At 39.4% G+C, this 14,705-nt stretch overlaps 1 protein-coding gene across 12 annotated transcripts in view; it reads left to right on the top strand.

The window, feature by feature from the left end:
• myo9a (myosin IXA) overlaps window positions 1-14,705 on the top strand; it is a 153,857-nt gene that overhangs the window by 19,321 nt on the left and 119,831 nt on the right. For 11 of the 12 annotated variants that reach the window (XM_033014732.1, XM_033014733.1, XM_033014739.1 and 8 more), the window contains exon 2: window positions 2,607-3,522. In XM_033014732.1, coding sequence (XP_032870623.1) covers window positions 2,680-3,522 — 843 coding nt within the window. In that variant the 5' untranslated portion in view covers window positions 2,607-2,679. Of the gene's footprint in view, window positions 1-2,603; window positions 3,523-14,705 lie in introns of all 12 variants that reach the window. The other variant, XM_033014729.1, reaches the window with a different exon arrangement.

The raw sequence follows: 14,705 nt of genomic DNA, 5'->3' as shown, positions 1-14,705 counted from the left end.
TTCTAAATGTGGAGACGGAACATTCTCAAAGAAAATGAGCTATTTAACATTGATGTGGAAATGCTGATATTGGCCATTGTGATCTATATATCATTTTAAAATTAATTTCTAAACTATTTGTTCTCGTGTTTATTGCTTTTCGCTGCCACTCGCTGTGACTGGATCTAGAATAATATGTTCAGTTTTGCTTTGCTTACTTAAAAGCGTAGAGGGAATGTCGCAAGCATTCACCAATCTGGTTCTGGAGATACCGTTCATGAAGGCCATGATCGTGATAAATGATAGAGCAAGCTTGAAGGGCCAAATGGCCTCCACCTACTTCTAATTCTTACATTCTTATTATGCATTTCATCTTTCAGTCAAATTATAATTAATCTCTTTAGTTAGATGTAAATAATCATTTCCCATCAGTATGAAGAACGGTCTTGACCCGAAACGTCACCCATTCCTTCTCTCCAGAGATGATTGGTGCCTGTCCCGCCGCGTTACTCAAGCATTTTGTGTCTACCTTCGATTTAAAGCAGCATCTGCAGTTCTTTCCTACACATTTCGAATAAAGTATGTATCTCAAAAATTATGTATTAATTGTTAGGAATTTTGCTAATCTACATAGAACAGTGCAGTACAGCACAGGAACAAGACCTTCAGCCCACAATGTCTGTGTCTGACAATACCATATCCCTCCATTCCCTGCATATCTATATGCCTATACAAAAATCCATTATCGCATCTGCCTCAACCCTGCCCCTGGTTGCGCATCCCATGCACTCGCCACCCGCTCTGCAAAAAAAATGACCCGCACATCTCTCACACTCCTCTCACCTTAAAGCCATGTCTCTAGTATTTGATTCTTCCATCCTGGGAAATAAGTTCTGACTGTTTATACTCTTAAGCCGCTCATCATTTTATATAGTGTGATGCCGCAGGTCGCCCCCCCCGCAACCACGCGTTGAGGGGACGGGATCCAACGGGTCCCACTTGGTCTAGTACCCCCTGAAGATTATGTCCTGAAAAAACTTGGGCAAACTTTTCCATCTTTAGTTTCTATTCCCCTCCTCTATATATTTCTGGATAAAGTGCTGACTACAAGGAGTCAGTCAGGGGAACTAACCAAAGAAAATTACTTGGCTGATCAGTTGAGGCTTACTTATCTGACCTTGCTGTATTTTTAATTTGTATTTTTTACCACTTGTCCTCATGCAGCTACCAAACAACATTAAACAGTCATATTTGCAGTTAAATCAAGATTTATGGGGCAGACAATACCTCTTCCCTTCAAGTAAAATTAACTTAAATTCATATTCTGATTCTCACCAGATTGCAGTGGTTCTCAGCAATTGAGTTTAGTTGAACTCAATTACTGAGAACCATTGCAATCTGGCGAGAGCTAGAAAATTTATAATAGAAAACACTTGTTTCAAGCATCAGCCAATCTACGTATTTTCCACTTTTATCCAAGTATGCCATTTTAGTGGCTTGAATTATTCTATTACTGGTAGGCCACTTTTCATAAATTGGTCATTAAATTTAGTCCCATGTCACTAAACCTCCACGACAGAAAGATACACTAAACTCAAACTTCCAAAAATGTTGAGTGAAGTGGCGAAGACATGGCAGAGGAACATGTGGAAACATGGGAGTTCATCCACTTGGATAGAAAAACTGGAAAGGCATTGCAGATGAACAGGGAGGGGAGGGGCACTGGATGCAAAGAGGAATAATTAGCCTATTTGTCAGTGGTTCTTAACCTGGGGGTCGGGACCCCCAAGGGGGGGGTCGTTTTGGGCTTTACTGGGGGACATGAAGGGATCATAAATAACATATCCATTTGTTGAGCCCATTTTTAGGAACATACCACAAACAGTATTTTGTTCGCATATGTGCCTACGCATGCCAAAAAGGTTAAGAAGCAATGATCTATATTCTGTCGGCAACAGAAATAGTGTAGGTAGAAATTTATAAGTAACTTGATTGCTGAAAACAAGCAACAATTTTACAAGTAACAATTTGTAATAGTGTCCCAAACACTATGGAGGGCATTGTATACATAAATATTTGCACTCATCTTTCTTGCATGATTTATGAAATATTGGAAGCAAAATTACAACTGCTTGTGGAAGGGATTTGGGGAGAGCTCTATCCTTGTTTCAACGTCTTTTGCCTCCTAGTTATTGAAACACATTTCTGCAGATTAACAACATTCCCGTTTATTATATATTCAAATGCATCATAAAGTTTAGCCTACTACAAACTTCCAAACTTTGGTCAAATTGTGGACAGAAGATGACATAGAGGCTTCAAAGGGATAGAGACATGCTAAGCATATGGTCATTAGAGTTAAGCTTCGAAGCAAAATTAGGAAATATAATTGTGCTGCTAGTTGAGCTGCTCATTCTTTTAAAGGGGAGTCTAAAGGACATGGAAGACTCCTGCAAAGTTGCATGATTCTTTAGAGTTGCAATTTTATTTGGTAATGTAGATAATTGAATCTGCCAAGGTATTTATTAATTGAGCCTCTTTTAAAGCTTTTGGATTGTTGTGATAACATTTTGCGTTCTTAAGTGCAGCCGGAAATGTGATTTCTACTTCTTTTTGTTGTATTTTAGGTCTGATATCATGAAGAAGGACTGGTCCTCTGTATGGATGTGTTATTAGTGCTGATGGCACAACTGATCCAATATGAATGTGCATGATGTTGGTGGAAGACGACGCTGTGAAGACAATGAATTTACGTTACGGGTATACCCAGGGAATATAGCAGAAGGCACCATTTATTGCCCTGTCGCTGCAAGGAAAAGCACCAGTGCAGCAGAAGTTATTGAAATTCTTATTTACAAATTACAACTAGAGAAGACAAAATGTTATGTCTTGGCAGAAGTAAAGGAATTTGGTGGGGAAGAATGGATACTCAATCCAACCGACTGTCCAGTACAACGCATGATGCTTTGGCCACGCACTGCCCTGGAAAATAGTTTCAGCAGTGAGGACTATCGCTTCCTGCTTCGAGAGAAAAACCTTGATGGTTCTATTCATTACAACAATCTGCAGTCATGGCTGAGGGTGACGGAGGAGCGGCGGAGTATGATGGAACGGGGTTTTTTACCTCAACCACAGCAAAAAGACTATAATGATCTGTGCAATCTACCAGACTTGAATGAAAACACACTTCTGGACAACCTGCGTAATAGGTTTAAACAAGAGAAAATCTACACTTATGTTGGAACAATTTTAATTGCCATAAATCCTTTTCAATTTCTTCCTATTTACAACCCCAAGTATGTAAAAATGTATGATAATCACCAACTGGGTAAACTGGAGCCCCATGTATATGCTATTGCTGATGTGGCATACCATGCCATGTTACAACGCAGGAAGAACCAATGTATAGTTATTTCGGGCGAGAGTGGCTCAGGAAAGACACAAAGTACGAACTTCCTGATCCATCATCTAACTGCTTTGAGCCAGAAAGGATTTGCCAGTGGAGTGGAGCAGATTATTCTTGGAGCTGGACCTGTGCTAGAGGTAAGATTCATCACGTGATTTCTTCTTGACGGAATTGAAAGAAAACCTTCCTTGAAAGTGAACAGATGTATTGCTTTATTTTTGTTTTACGGCAAATTCTCCATGAAGCAAGTACTGTAATGCTGTTTGTGAGACATAGTGTACCAGTGCATCTGGTGTTAAAAATCTGAAACTCAAGCTGACTAATCAATGTAAATGTGTATCCCAGGTGCCTAGAGGTTCCTCAAATCTTATTTTACCATGCCCCATGTCAGAAAATGTAATTTATGGTCCAACTCTCTCACTTGTCATTATATTTGGAAAAGGTGAATAAAAATAGCAATTTTCACAATTGTACCCTACCGAGGAATATACACTGGTCCTCCAAATTTTCATTTGAAAACCTAGGATTGGATCTATAAATTACACAGATTATTTTGAGGGGTTTTAAGGTCGTGTGCTTCAAAGCTTTATGTACGAAGAGCTATCAGGTATTCTTCACTTCCCCCTCTCTCAAAGATCTCAGATAGAATTTATTAAGAAGCGTCTATATTGGTTGTGCCTATACTGATTGACAATCTGAGATGGTTTAAGAACAGGAAGTGGCTTTTTATTGCAATAAACAGCATTTTGCAAGATCTCAATCAGGTTATTTAAAGGCGACTTTGGTTTATTTTGATTTAATCTGAAGTAATGTCAGCATGAGGAAGAAAATGCCCCTTTCCTACATTTTGAACATAAAATAGATCACAGTGGTCAACCCAACTGATTCGAGTCTATTTCTTCCATTAGAACTGCCCAGTCCCCTCAATTGTCAATTTAATTGCCATATCCTTCAATCCCTTCCCTTCCAAAGGTCATTTAGGTGCATCATCGATACACTAATAAAGACTAAATTCCTGGTTATAATATAACTTAATTGCCTGCAGTTTGTTACACTTAATCATTAAATTCGAATACTGAAGTTCTAGCAATGTGAATGAAATTCAAGTTCAAGTTCACATTTATTGTCACATGCACCAATTATGGCACAGTGATATTTGAGTTACCATGCAGCCATAATTGTACGAATTGTAAAGAACACAATACATGATAGAACTTAACATAAACATCCACCACAGTGATCACAGTGATGGAAGGCAATAAAGTTCAGTCAGTCTTCCTCCTTTTGTTAAATTGTTAAATATAATAAATATTCCAGGAACAATCATTGTATTTTTAGGAAATTTTGTGAACACAATTCTCCCTTGATAAATTAGAAGTAAAATGATTCTGACGTACAGAATGATGTACCAGTGCATCACAGACCTGTTACATTCTTCCATCCAATCCATCTTCATGGCATGATGCATCTGGAAGGCTGGAAGTATTGTCAAAGATACTTTTCATCCTGGCCATCTCCTTGCCTCTCTTCTACCTTCTGGGAGATGATGGAGTTTGAAAGCCCAGATGTTCAGAATTATTAATAACAGTTTCCTCCCACTACCATCAGACAACTGAACAAATTACCTCTTTTGGACACTCTCCTGGAGGTGCTGCCTCTTCCTCTGAGCTTATTGCACTTTTGTATGTTTTGGCACTATTTCAGATTGCACTAAACTATTTGCACCATTCTACTTGTTCACACTCTATGTATATTGGGTGTATTTATCATTACCATGTATATTTATTCTGTTAGCTTCATGAGAACAAGAAATTTATCTGCAGCTTGTGACAAATTAATCTGAATTTGATGAGTGATTGACTTGTTCCAAACTAGTCCAAAACTTATTTTAGTCCATGATAAATTTGAATTTGTTATCCAATTAAGTCCCCGCAAAATTTCCCTCACTTCAACCTGCTTCTATTATTTATCATTTTTATTCAGTTTTGAAAACATTCTTAAACCCTCTTTCATCCTTTATCTCCTTGTGAACTTGCAGGCTCTTGTCGATACTAAAGTCATGAGGTCATAAGTAGAATTCGGCCATTCGGCCCATCAAGTCGACTCTTCCATTCAATCATGGCTGATCTATCTCCCCACCTAACCCCATTCTCCTGCCTTCTCCCCATATCCTCTGACACCTGTACTAATCATGAATTTATCTATCTCTGCCTTAAAAATATCCACTGACTTGGCATCAACAGCCTTCTATGGCAAAGAATTCCACAGATTCACCACCCTCTGACTAAAGCAATTCCTCCTCGTCTCCTTCCTAAAAGAACGTTCTTTAATTCTAAGGCTGTGCCTTCTAGTTCCAGACTCTTCCACTAATGGAAGCATGCTCTCCACATTCACATACTCGTAAACAATAAGCTGAACTTGCAAAGAAGGTAAATTGTATCCAATCAAAACCTCAATAGGGATGGGGCAAAGTGAGGTCTTGTTTTGAGGCTCTGAGGATGATATCTTGAGCCAATGATTTTGGTGTGGTTTGCTGACTTAGTGCTTTGTTTTAAATATATATAGAGTGAATGGCTGAGTACACTTGATGGGCCGCATGGCCAAATTCTGCTCATAGAACGAATGAACTATCTGTTATTATTTCTGAACTACATAGTTGTAATGTGTAACAGTGGCAGCAGAAATTTTTGTTTTTTAATATTTTTATTATTTTGAAAATGTTTTAGTAGAAAAAAATTGCAGAGCAAAATTTGAGCAAAAAAAAGCTGTTGGCTAACAATCTGAAGTGATCAAATGTAAGTTTGATCGATTTCTTGTTTAAAGTGCTGCTGGCTAAATATGGAAGGTCATTCATTTTCAACATGGTAGTTAATTTCAAACTAGTTGGGTTTATAATAACAGTTGAAGTGTTGTGCATTGCAGATGGTTATTTGAGTAACCTGATTTGCTATCAGCCTGTTACTGATTAATGTTGATTATTGGAGAATTCAAGTGCAAACCTGATGGATGTTTGGTTAGCTGAAGGTCAATGTATTGCTGGCTGGGTCCATATTTGTTATGGTATTTTTTAGACAGGGTATTAAGGCACTTAAACATCGCAAATATGCTTAAACCTTCAAGTGCCTTAATATCCTGTCTAAAAAATACCATAATTGGCATTCCAGAAGTGGTATTGTCAGGTAGTGTTCTGCATTAAGTAATTGGAAATGAGCAATTGATTTTTCATTTTCTTCCTGAGTGGCTTATTTTCACATTTCGGATGCATCCCATTTGACACATACTCAAATTTTACAGTGGGTATCAGTTACCAGATAGTTACCAGTTGCAGCAATCTTGTTAATTCTATCCTGTTAACACAATTCTCACTCAACAAAAATTGCACAAAAGATAGACAGAGTGCTGGAGTAACTTAGCAGGTCAGGCAGCATCATTGGAGAACAAGGATGGGTGACATTACAAGTCGGGACCCATCTGCAGACTGAATTACTCTGACCTGCTGAGTTAGCCCAGCACTGTGCGTCATTCTTTGGTATAAATAAGCATCTGCAGTTGATTGTTTCTGCTTTTCCATTAATACCAATAATTTTGAATCATTGCACTTAATATATGAACAGGAACATGGATATCATTTTTCAGATGTTTTTGATGACTGTTCAAAATATTTCTGATCATATGCAACTATTAACAACACAGGCTTGTGTGTGCTGCATTATCATAATTGTGGTGAAATGTCCCTAGGAAGCCTTTTCACTACAACTGAAGCAATTCAATACAGATGGGTTAATTTTCCAAATGAACTGTGAATGTAATAAATGAAATCATGAACTGAAAAACTGCCAGAGTAGCTGTTTGATTTCTTCAAATGGGCAAAACATTTTTAGTGAAGAAGCAATTTACTTTTGTTACTTTCAACTTAAAATACTTGATTTGGTTCACATGTGGTTGTCTTTACATTGTGGAAACAAAGCCAACTAGATTACTGTTTTCTATCCGCAGTGGTGACCTTGAATATTCAACTTGCTTGTCACTTGAACTTTCCATCCCACTCCCACCTCTGTTTTTAATCTCGAAATACTGTTCCAACAAATATCGATGCAAGCTTGAGGATAGAAATCTCCTCTTCCAACTTGGCGTGTTACGGGCTTCAGGGCATGTTACGTGCTTCAGGGCTCGGCATTGAATTTTTAAAAATCACGAAAGTCAGCCATTCTATTGCTGCATCTCATGCTATCAACATTTAACGTTTATTTATTTTTCCTCTGGTATTATAGATATAATTTATCTTCAGTTTAAGCCTCCTCAGTTGTACCCTTTGTTATTCACTAGCCTTTATAATAGTCTTTTTCTGCAACTGAAAACTTGATTTTTGACTGTTTCCATTGTGATAGTTGGTTCTGATTCTCTTTCCATAGAGTATTTGTTCTGTTTAGAGAACATTTTCACAGCATGCACATATTCACAGGAGCCTGCATGGTTACAAGCTATGCCTTGCTCTTTGTGGGTTATGTGGACAGACCTTTCTTTGGTTTACTCGGACCCCTCCTTCATATCTGTAGCATGAATGACTATATTGTCCCTGCCCTAGTATAGAACTTCAAGATTTATCTGTGTAGGAAGGAAGTGATGCTGGTTCAAACTGAAGATAGACACAAACCTGGAGTAACTCAGTGGGACAGGTAGCGGCTCTGGATCTGAAACGTCACCCATTCCTTCTCTCCAGAGATGAGGGGGTGGGGGGGGGGGGGGATATGGACTGGGTGCAGATCAGTGGGATCAACTCAGCTTAGCAACTTGTATGCATGGATAAGTTGGGCCAACAGGGCTGTTTCCATGCTATATAGCTTAATGTCTGACTCCAGTTTGGTTAATTATTCCAATTCCGCCAGCTCTGCATGTTTGGAAAAAAGAATACTGCTTCTGAGATGGCTTCCTCTATGTCTGACTATATTTCCCTCCCACTTGGGTTGCGCTCTCATAGTTCTTAACCATGCCTGGTCTATTTCCCGCACTTATACTCTCAGCCCTGCCAGCATCAACATACCAGCATCATCCTCCATAGTTTTCATCACCTTCAATGAGATGCCAACTCTAGACGTATCTTCCACTCTGAGCATTCCAGTGGGTTACTTATGGAACACTCTGATTTGCTTTTTTTCCTTCTATTTCCATCAACTGCACGGTTTCTGAGAGCAATTGTGCAAACGTTAGAAGGGATCAAGGGATATGGGGGGGAAAAGCAGGAATGGGGTACTGATTTTAGATAATCAGCCGTGATCATATTGAATGGCAGTGCTGGCTCGAATGGCCTACTCCTGCATCTATTTTTCTATGTTTCTATGTTTTTTCTAAATCAACACGGAAATTGTTGCTAAGGTATAAACAAAATGCTGGAGTAACATCTCTGGAGAGAAGGATTGGGTGACGTTTCGGGTCGAGACCCTGCTTCAGACTGTGGCTAAGGCATTGTTTAGTTTACATTTCTAAGCTAGATGGACCATGAGTATTCAAGGCTAATATTCTCAGTCTGTATTATATTATTAGTGCTACATTTAGTTTGAGTACTTTGAGGCCACTGAAATTACTGTCACAGAGTTCTGATTCCTATTCACTCTCCACTGTAATACTGGAAAATAAGCAAGAGTAGATACTGGATGAATGGAATGCCAACAATTTAGCAGGTGAGGGAATTGAATATATTAGTTAATAATCCAACTTTCCACCATTCACTATGGGCTTATTTGTTTTCCCCAGATGTCTTCATTAAGATTTGATGTTATTTTTAATCTTTATTCTAATCTTTAAACGCAAAATGTCTTCAATGAAGGAAAATGTACTTTTTTATTGCTAATTATAATGCTCCTATCTATGAGCTAGAATAATACAATTATTTATAAATCTTTTGCAAAGTATTTTAATGAGTTTGAACATCTGAGTTAATATGATTAGAGGTGGATAAAGGCAGGAAAGACTAGGAGAGTATGCAGGTCAGGAATAGAAATCCAAAGGTTTCTGATCGGCGACTTTCTGAACTGGTTCTAATGAAGTGCCTTGGAGCTGAAACACCAATTGCTTCTCTCTCCACATGTTGTTTGCCCTGATGAATACTGCCAGCATTTTCTGTTAATTTCAGAAATGATTTCTTGCCAGCATACGAATGTCTTTTTTGACAGCTAAATTGTGACACATTAATTATACGATCCAAGCGAGGAAGCCTGTTCCAATTGAAGTATTGGTTGATTGCTCAGAGCAGCAGGAAATTTGCATTGAAATGATCTTGTAAATGAAAACAAAGGAAAACAACAATCATCAAACATAATGATAAACTGACTTGTAGACTGTTCATGATAAACATTGTCATGCTTGCAAAATGTGGGCTAGGAATCATTTTAAAATCACAAGGTCTAAATTAATGGTCTTAATTTTATTTTGGAATTCCTTAGATTCTGGTATGGCCACATCCCATAACAGTGTTTCATGTTTGTTTTTCTCTGCACAATGATAGGATAGGGAATGGAATTGAATGTGTGCTTGTAGTTCTGTCAGCCAGGATAGATCTCCGTATACTGGGACTTGTGCTTCTGATGTATGAATTATTGCTGCTGCAATTTTCTTGGCAGCATGTTTATACATGCAACAGAATTGTTTAAATCTGTTTCGCAGGGTTGAGCGTTAGTGCTGTAAACAATTGGCAATATGAGAGTAGTGCAAATTAGCCTGCTTAGAATACTGAAAATATTGAATTGAAACAAAACACTCGAGTGTGTCTTGTGTGTATGATCTTAGTTTTTATTTTCAAAGTATGAAAGTGATTTACTTGGATGGAACCTGCAGGTGTGGTGTTCTTGTGCCTCCTGCTTTTGTCCTGCTTGATGGTGCAAGTCTTGGTTTGGGAAGTGTTGGAATTTCCTGGGAACATGATGCAGCCATAGTTTTTTGAAGAGATTATGAAGATGATGGATCAAAAATTTATATTTTCTGCATGGACTTTAGTAAAGTATTTGACATTGTCCTTCGCGGTAAGCTGATTCAGAAGATTAAGTCGTTTTTATCCTCAATAAGTTGGTAACTGGGGTACTAAATAGGCTTGATCAAAGAAAACAATGTGACTGGAGGTGTAGAGTTGCACAAGGATTTGTGCTGGGACCTGATGTTTATAAATGACTTCAACCAAAATTTAGAAGAGTTGATTAGTAAGTTTGTAGAAAACACAAAGATTGATTGGATTGAGGTCACTGAAGAAATCTGTTCAAGAATAGCAGGATAAAGATCAGTTACTGACGTGGACTAAGAAATGATAGATGGAGTTAATCTGGGCAAGTGCGATGTGTGGCACTTTGGGAGGTCAAATGTAAGGAGAAAGTATGCTGTTGATGGCAGGACCATGAACAGTGTTGATGCAGAGAGGGATCATGGGGTCTAAATCCATAACTCCCTGAAAGTGGCCGCATTCCTCCATATGGCGGACCATTGTTTATTAAATTTGAGAAGTCGTGTTGTAGCAAGCTAACATTGGGTAGGCTAGCTTTGGAGTAATATGCGCAGTTCTGGTTATCACATTACAGGAAGGTAATTTTCATGCAGCTTGGTTCCAGACTGGAAGTACTCCATCGCATGCTTGTATATCACAGCTCTGAAGAAGGGTCCTGAAACAAAACATCACCCCTCCATGTTCTCCAGAGATACTGAATGATCTGCTGAGGAACTCCAGCACTGCTGTTCTTTGTGTCTTCATCCTAACCCTAATGGGAATCCCTGAACCATAATCCAGGGAAGTGCTGGAACATACCTGCCTGCACCTAGCTATAAACTTAATGTCAAAAAACTAACCCGGTGAAGCATGAAAGATGCCCACCTGAACCTTAGTGGCTAAATGCACACTTTAGACGGTGCCTGGAGACCTGTAGGAGCTGGCAAATCCTGCCTACTGCACGATCCTGTGCCACAATTGCGCCGGAAAATCGCACATATGCACTCAGTAGAAGATGCCTCCAGTAAATCCAACCCTTTGCACTTTTCCAGTCACTCGTTAGCCAGGGTAACTCACCTATACTCACCCGGTAGAAGGCGTGTCTAGTCCTGCAGAAGACAGCAAATACAATCCCATGCACTCCTCCGGTCTCCTGTAGCCAGGAAAAATCGCTCTTCACTCGTATGCAACCGGCAGAAGAAGCCTGCAACACCACATGTTCAGCCACAGCAGCCCTTTCAACACCTCAGCACTCCTGACACTCCAGGTTCAAAAGATAATTACACCTTCACTGTACCAGTACTTTCAAAAGCTACATGATGCTATTATTAAGCCCCCAGTATTCATCAAAGCCAAGGTGCAGACTGGAAAAATAATACTCCAAAATTAAAGCGTGCTAGTGCAATGCAGGGTGGCGTTAAGTTAGGTATGCCTGTATTTGATCAAGCATTATGTAGTCTCTCAGCAGATAAGAAATATCTTTGACATAGTATTGGGGTACATTTACACATGCTGTAGTTAGCTGAGGGCAGCAACCACCATTACATTAGCTAGCCCCCATAGTGTGTTTCTACGGCTGGAAATTATATCCATCTATCCAAAACCTTTAAATAAAATTCTATTGTTTTTAAAGTTGCTGCTTAACAGCTGTACATTAGTTTGTGTTTGGCACCAGGGAAATAAAAGGGGGGGGGGGGGGGGGGGGGGGGGGGGGGCGAGAGAGGCAGTAGAATATATAAACCACACAAATTACCGAAGAAGAATACAGTTGGAGCATTCCATCACCTTCAGGCAGCTTTTATTCAAGAGCAGGGTAAACGTGAAGATGTTAATAAAAGCCCATTGCAATAAGTTGAGAGCCAGAGGATTCAAGACTTTGAATGGGTGCTTTGGCCTTGGCATATTCCTCAGCACACTCCACCTGATGCACAGCAGGTAGGAAGAAATGCCAAGATCCTGCCTAAAATAAAGGGAGATGTGAGCTTATCTTCAACGGCCTGCCACTTATCTTATCTTCTGCCTGTTCCTTGCAGGATCCCTCTCCCACCCCTAGTGCTCTCCCCACCAGACGCACTTTGATGAAACTCTCCTCTCTATCGGATTTCTTTTAAGTTTTCTCATTGTTCTCGTTCCGCTGGTCATTCTGATCTTCAACAATGTCCGTACCAAAATGCATGACCACAGCTATGTGCCACCTACGACCTTCTGGCGACCCCTCCCTCTCACTTCTATATGCGGACTATCTTCCCTCTATGTTCAGTCGTGATGCAGGGCCTCAACCTGAAACATCAACCACACCATAGCCACCACAGATGCTACTTGAACTGCTGCATTCTTCCAGTAGTTTATTTTTTGAGTTCCTTCACTGAGTGAATCTAAGACAGAAATCAGGAATCAAAGACTATAGGGTTAGTGTTGGATAGTACTCAACGTAAAGGATCAGCCACAATCTTATTGAATGTCATGGGAAAGTGAAGGTCTGAAGGACCTAAAGTTCTTATATAGTACACTTTGTTTACCACTGAGGATCACTGGAACATTCTCCCAAAGAAATACATCATCATGAAACCCTCCACGAGAATTCCCAAAATTCCAGATCTGTTTCTTTGCTGATTCCTCAACATACTGATTGTGAAAACATCCTCAACACTTTAATGCTAATTTTAGTCTTCCATAGTTTTTTGGAACTAAAACAGTACGTGTCAAACAATCCACTACAAATACAGAGAGACATAAAACTGATCCAAATCAGAACAGAAATATGAGACCATCCTTTACATCAAAGGAAACTCAGAGAACATCTTAGTTAAGAACAGTAAAGTGTGCTCTGATCTGTTACCAGTCTCATGACTGACATGAAAGTGGTTACAGTGACAGCATTATCCAAGACCTAATGCTAGAGGGAGGGTTGGGGTTTCACTGTTATAAATTGAACTGCGTGCATTAAATGGAAGAAGATGCTAAAATCAAAGGGGTGAACATTTACAAGAAAATTATACTGAAGAAAAATAAAGTTGGTATAATTGTTCAATGTTATGAGTCTATTTTTAACAGCTCTAAACTTGAAAGGTACAAGCAGACGGCAGAAATGTGTCTCTTGTATGCTGCCTCAGCGTAATCTACAATTTTAAACTTTTGCACTTGCATATCATTGTGCCTAATGTAAAGTTAGATTGTTGCTGAACTGTATGTAAAAAAGAATTTTCATTATGCGTGACAATGTACCATTGTATTTAAAAATAGAGCTACAGTGTAGATACAGGTCCTTCGGCCCACTCAGCCTGCCCCAACCAATGATCACCATTACACTAGATCTATCCTCCACATTGAGCGCAATTTACAGAAGCCAATTGACCTACTAACCTGCACATCTTTGAAATGTGGGAAGAAACCGGAACACATTGAGAAAATTCACGTGGCCACATGGGAACTTACAAACTCCATATAGACAGCACGCTTAGTGAGGATCGAACCTGAGTCTCTGGTGCTGTGAAGCAGCAGCTCTATGGTTGCACTACTGGGCCGCTCAATTTGAGTATATTTGAGATTGGTTGCAAAGCGCAGTTCCAAAAAAAATCTGTTAATCACTTTTGCATAATGCTGATCATGCTTTTACTTACCGCCGGTTGATTCTCCCACCAGTGAGGACTTAGTATAATTACATTAACACTGATTAATGTAAATCTGGAAATTTGAATGGACAGCTCTCATTTTAGTGGCAACCATTCAGTCTCTACTTGATTGCAATCATGCGAACCTTTCTTAAGGTCAGAGGATGAAATGCAACATGGACTTTGATTAAGAGTAACTTTAAATGAAAATCTTAATGTCATCAACTCCATGGATCATCTCCAGAAGCTACCATCTCCTTCCCTCTGTTATTCTTGTACCTGGTGGCATAATCTTCCATCCTGGTTTCTACATTCACACAATCTGCCTTGCATCTCTTTAATCCTGATGGCACCTTCATAGTAAGATGTTGCATACAATACTCAATGCTGGGCATGCCACAGCATCTTACCACATTGGAAATTTCAAAGTTCATCCTTTCAGGATTTTCTAAACTTCAGACTAACAAACTTTGGCATTCTATTTCATTCTAGAGTGCCATTTTAAACTACTCATACAAGACTGCCATGGTCAGCTACACAATATTGTTCTTGGGAGCAAAGAGGTCCTTCTGCAGTTGCACAGGGTCCTGGCGAGACCACACCTGCAGTATTGTGTGCAGTTTTGGTCTCCAAATTTGAGGAAGGACATTCTTGCTATTGAGGGTGTGCAGCGTACGTTCACGAGGTTAATTTCCGGGATGGCTGGACTGTCATATGTTGAAAGAAAGGAGCGACTGGGCTT

Source organism: Amblyraja radiata, chromosome X (genome assembly GCF_010909765.2).
Source record: "Amblyraja radiata isolate CabotCenter1 chromosome X, sAmbRad1.1.pri, whole genome shotgun sequence".
Taxonomy (NCBI): domain Eukaryota; kingdom Metazoa; phylum Chordata; class Chondrichthyes; order Rajiformes; family Rajidae; genus Amblyraja; species Amblyraja radiata.
The sequence above is the reverse complement of the archived record's forward strand: the minus strand, read 5'-3'. Positions and strand labels throughout refer to the sequence as shown.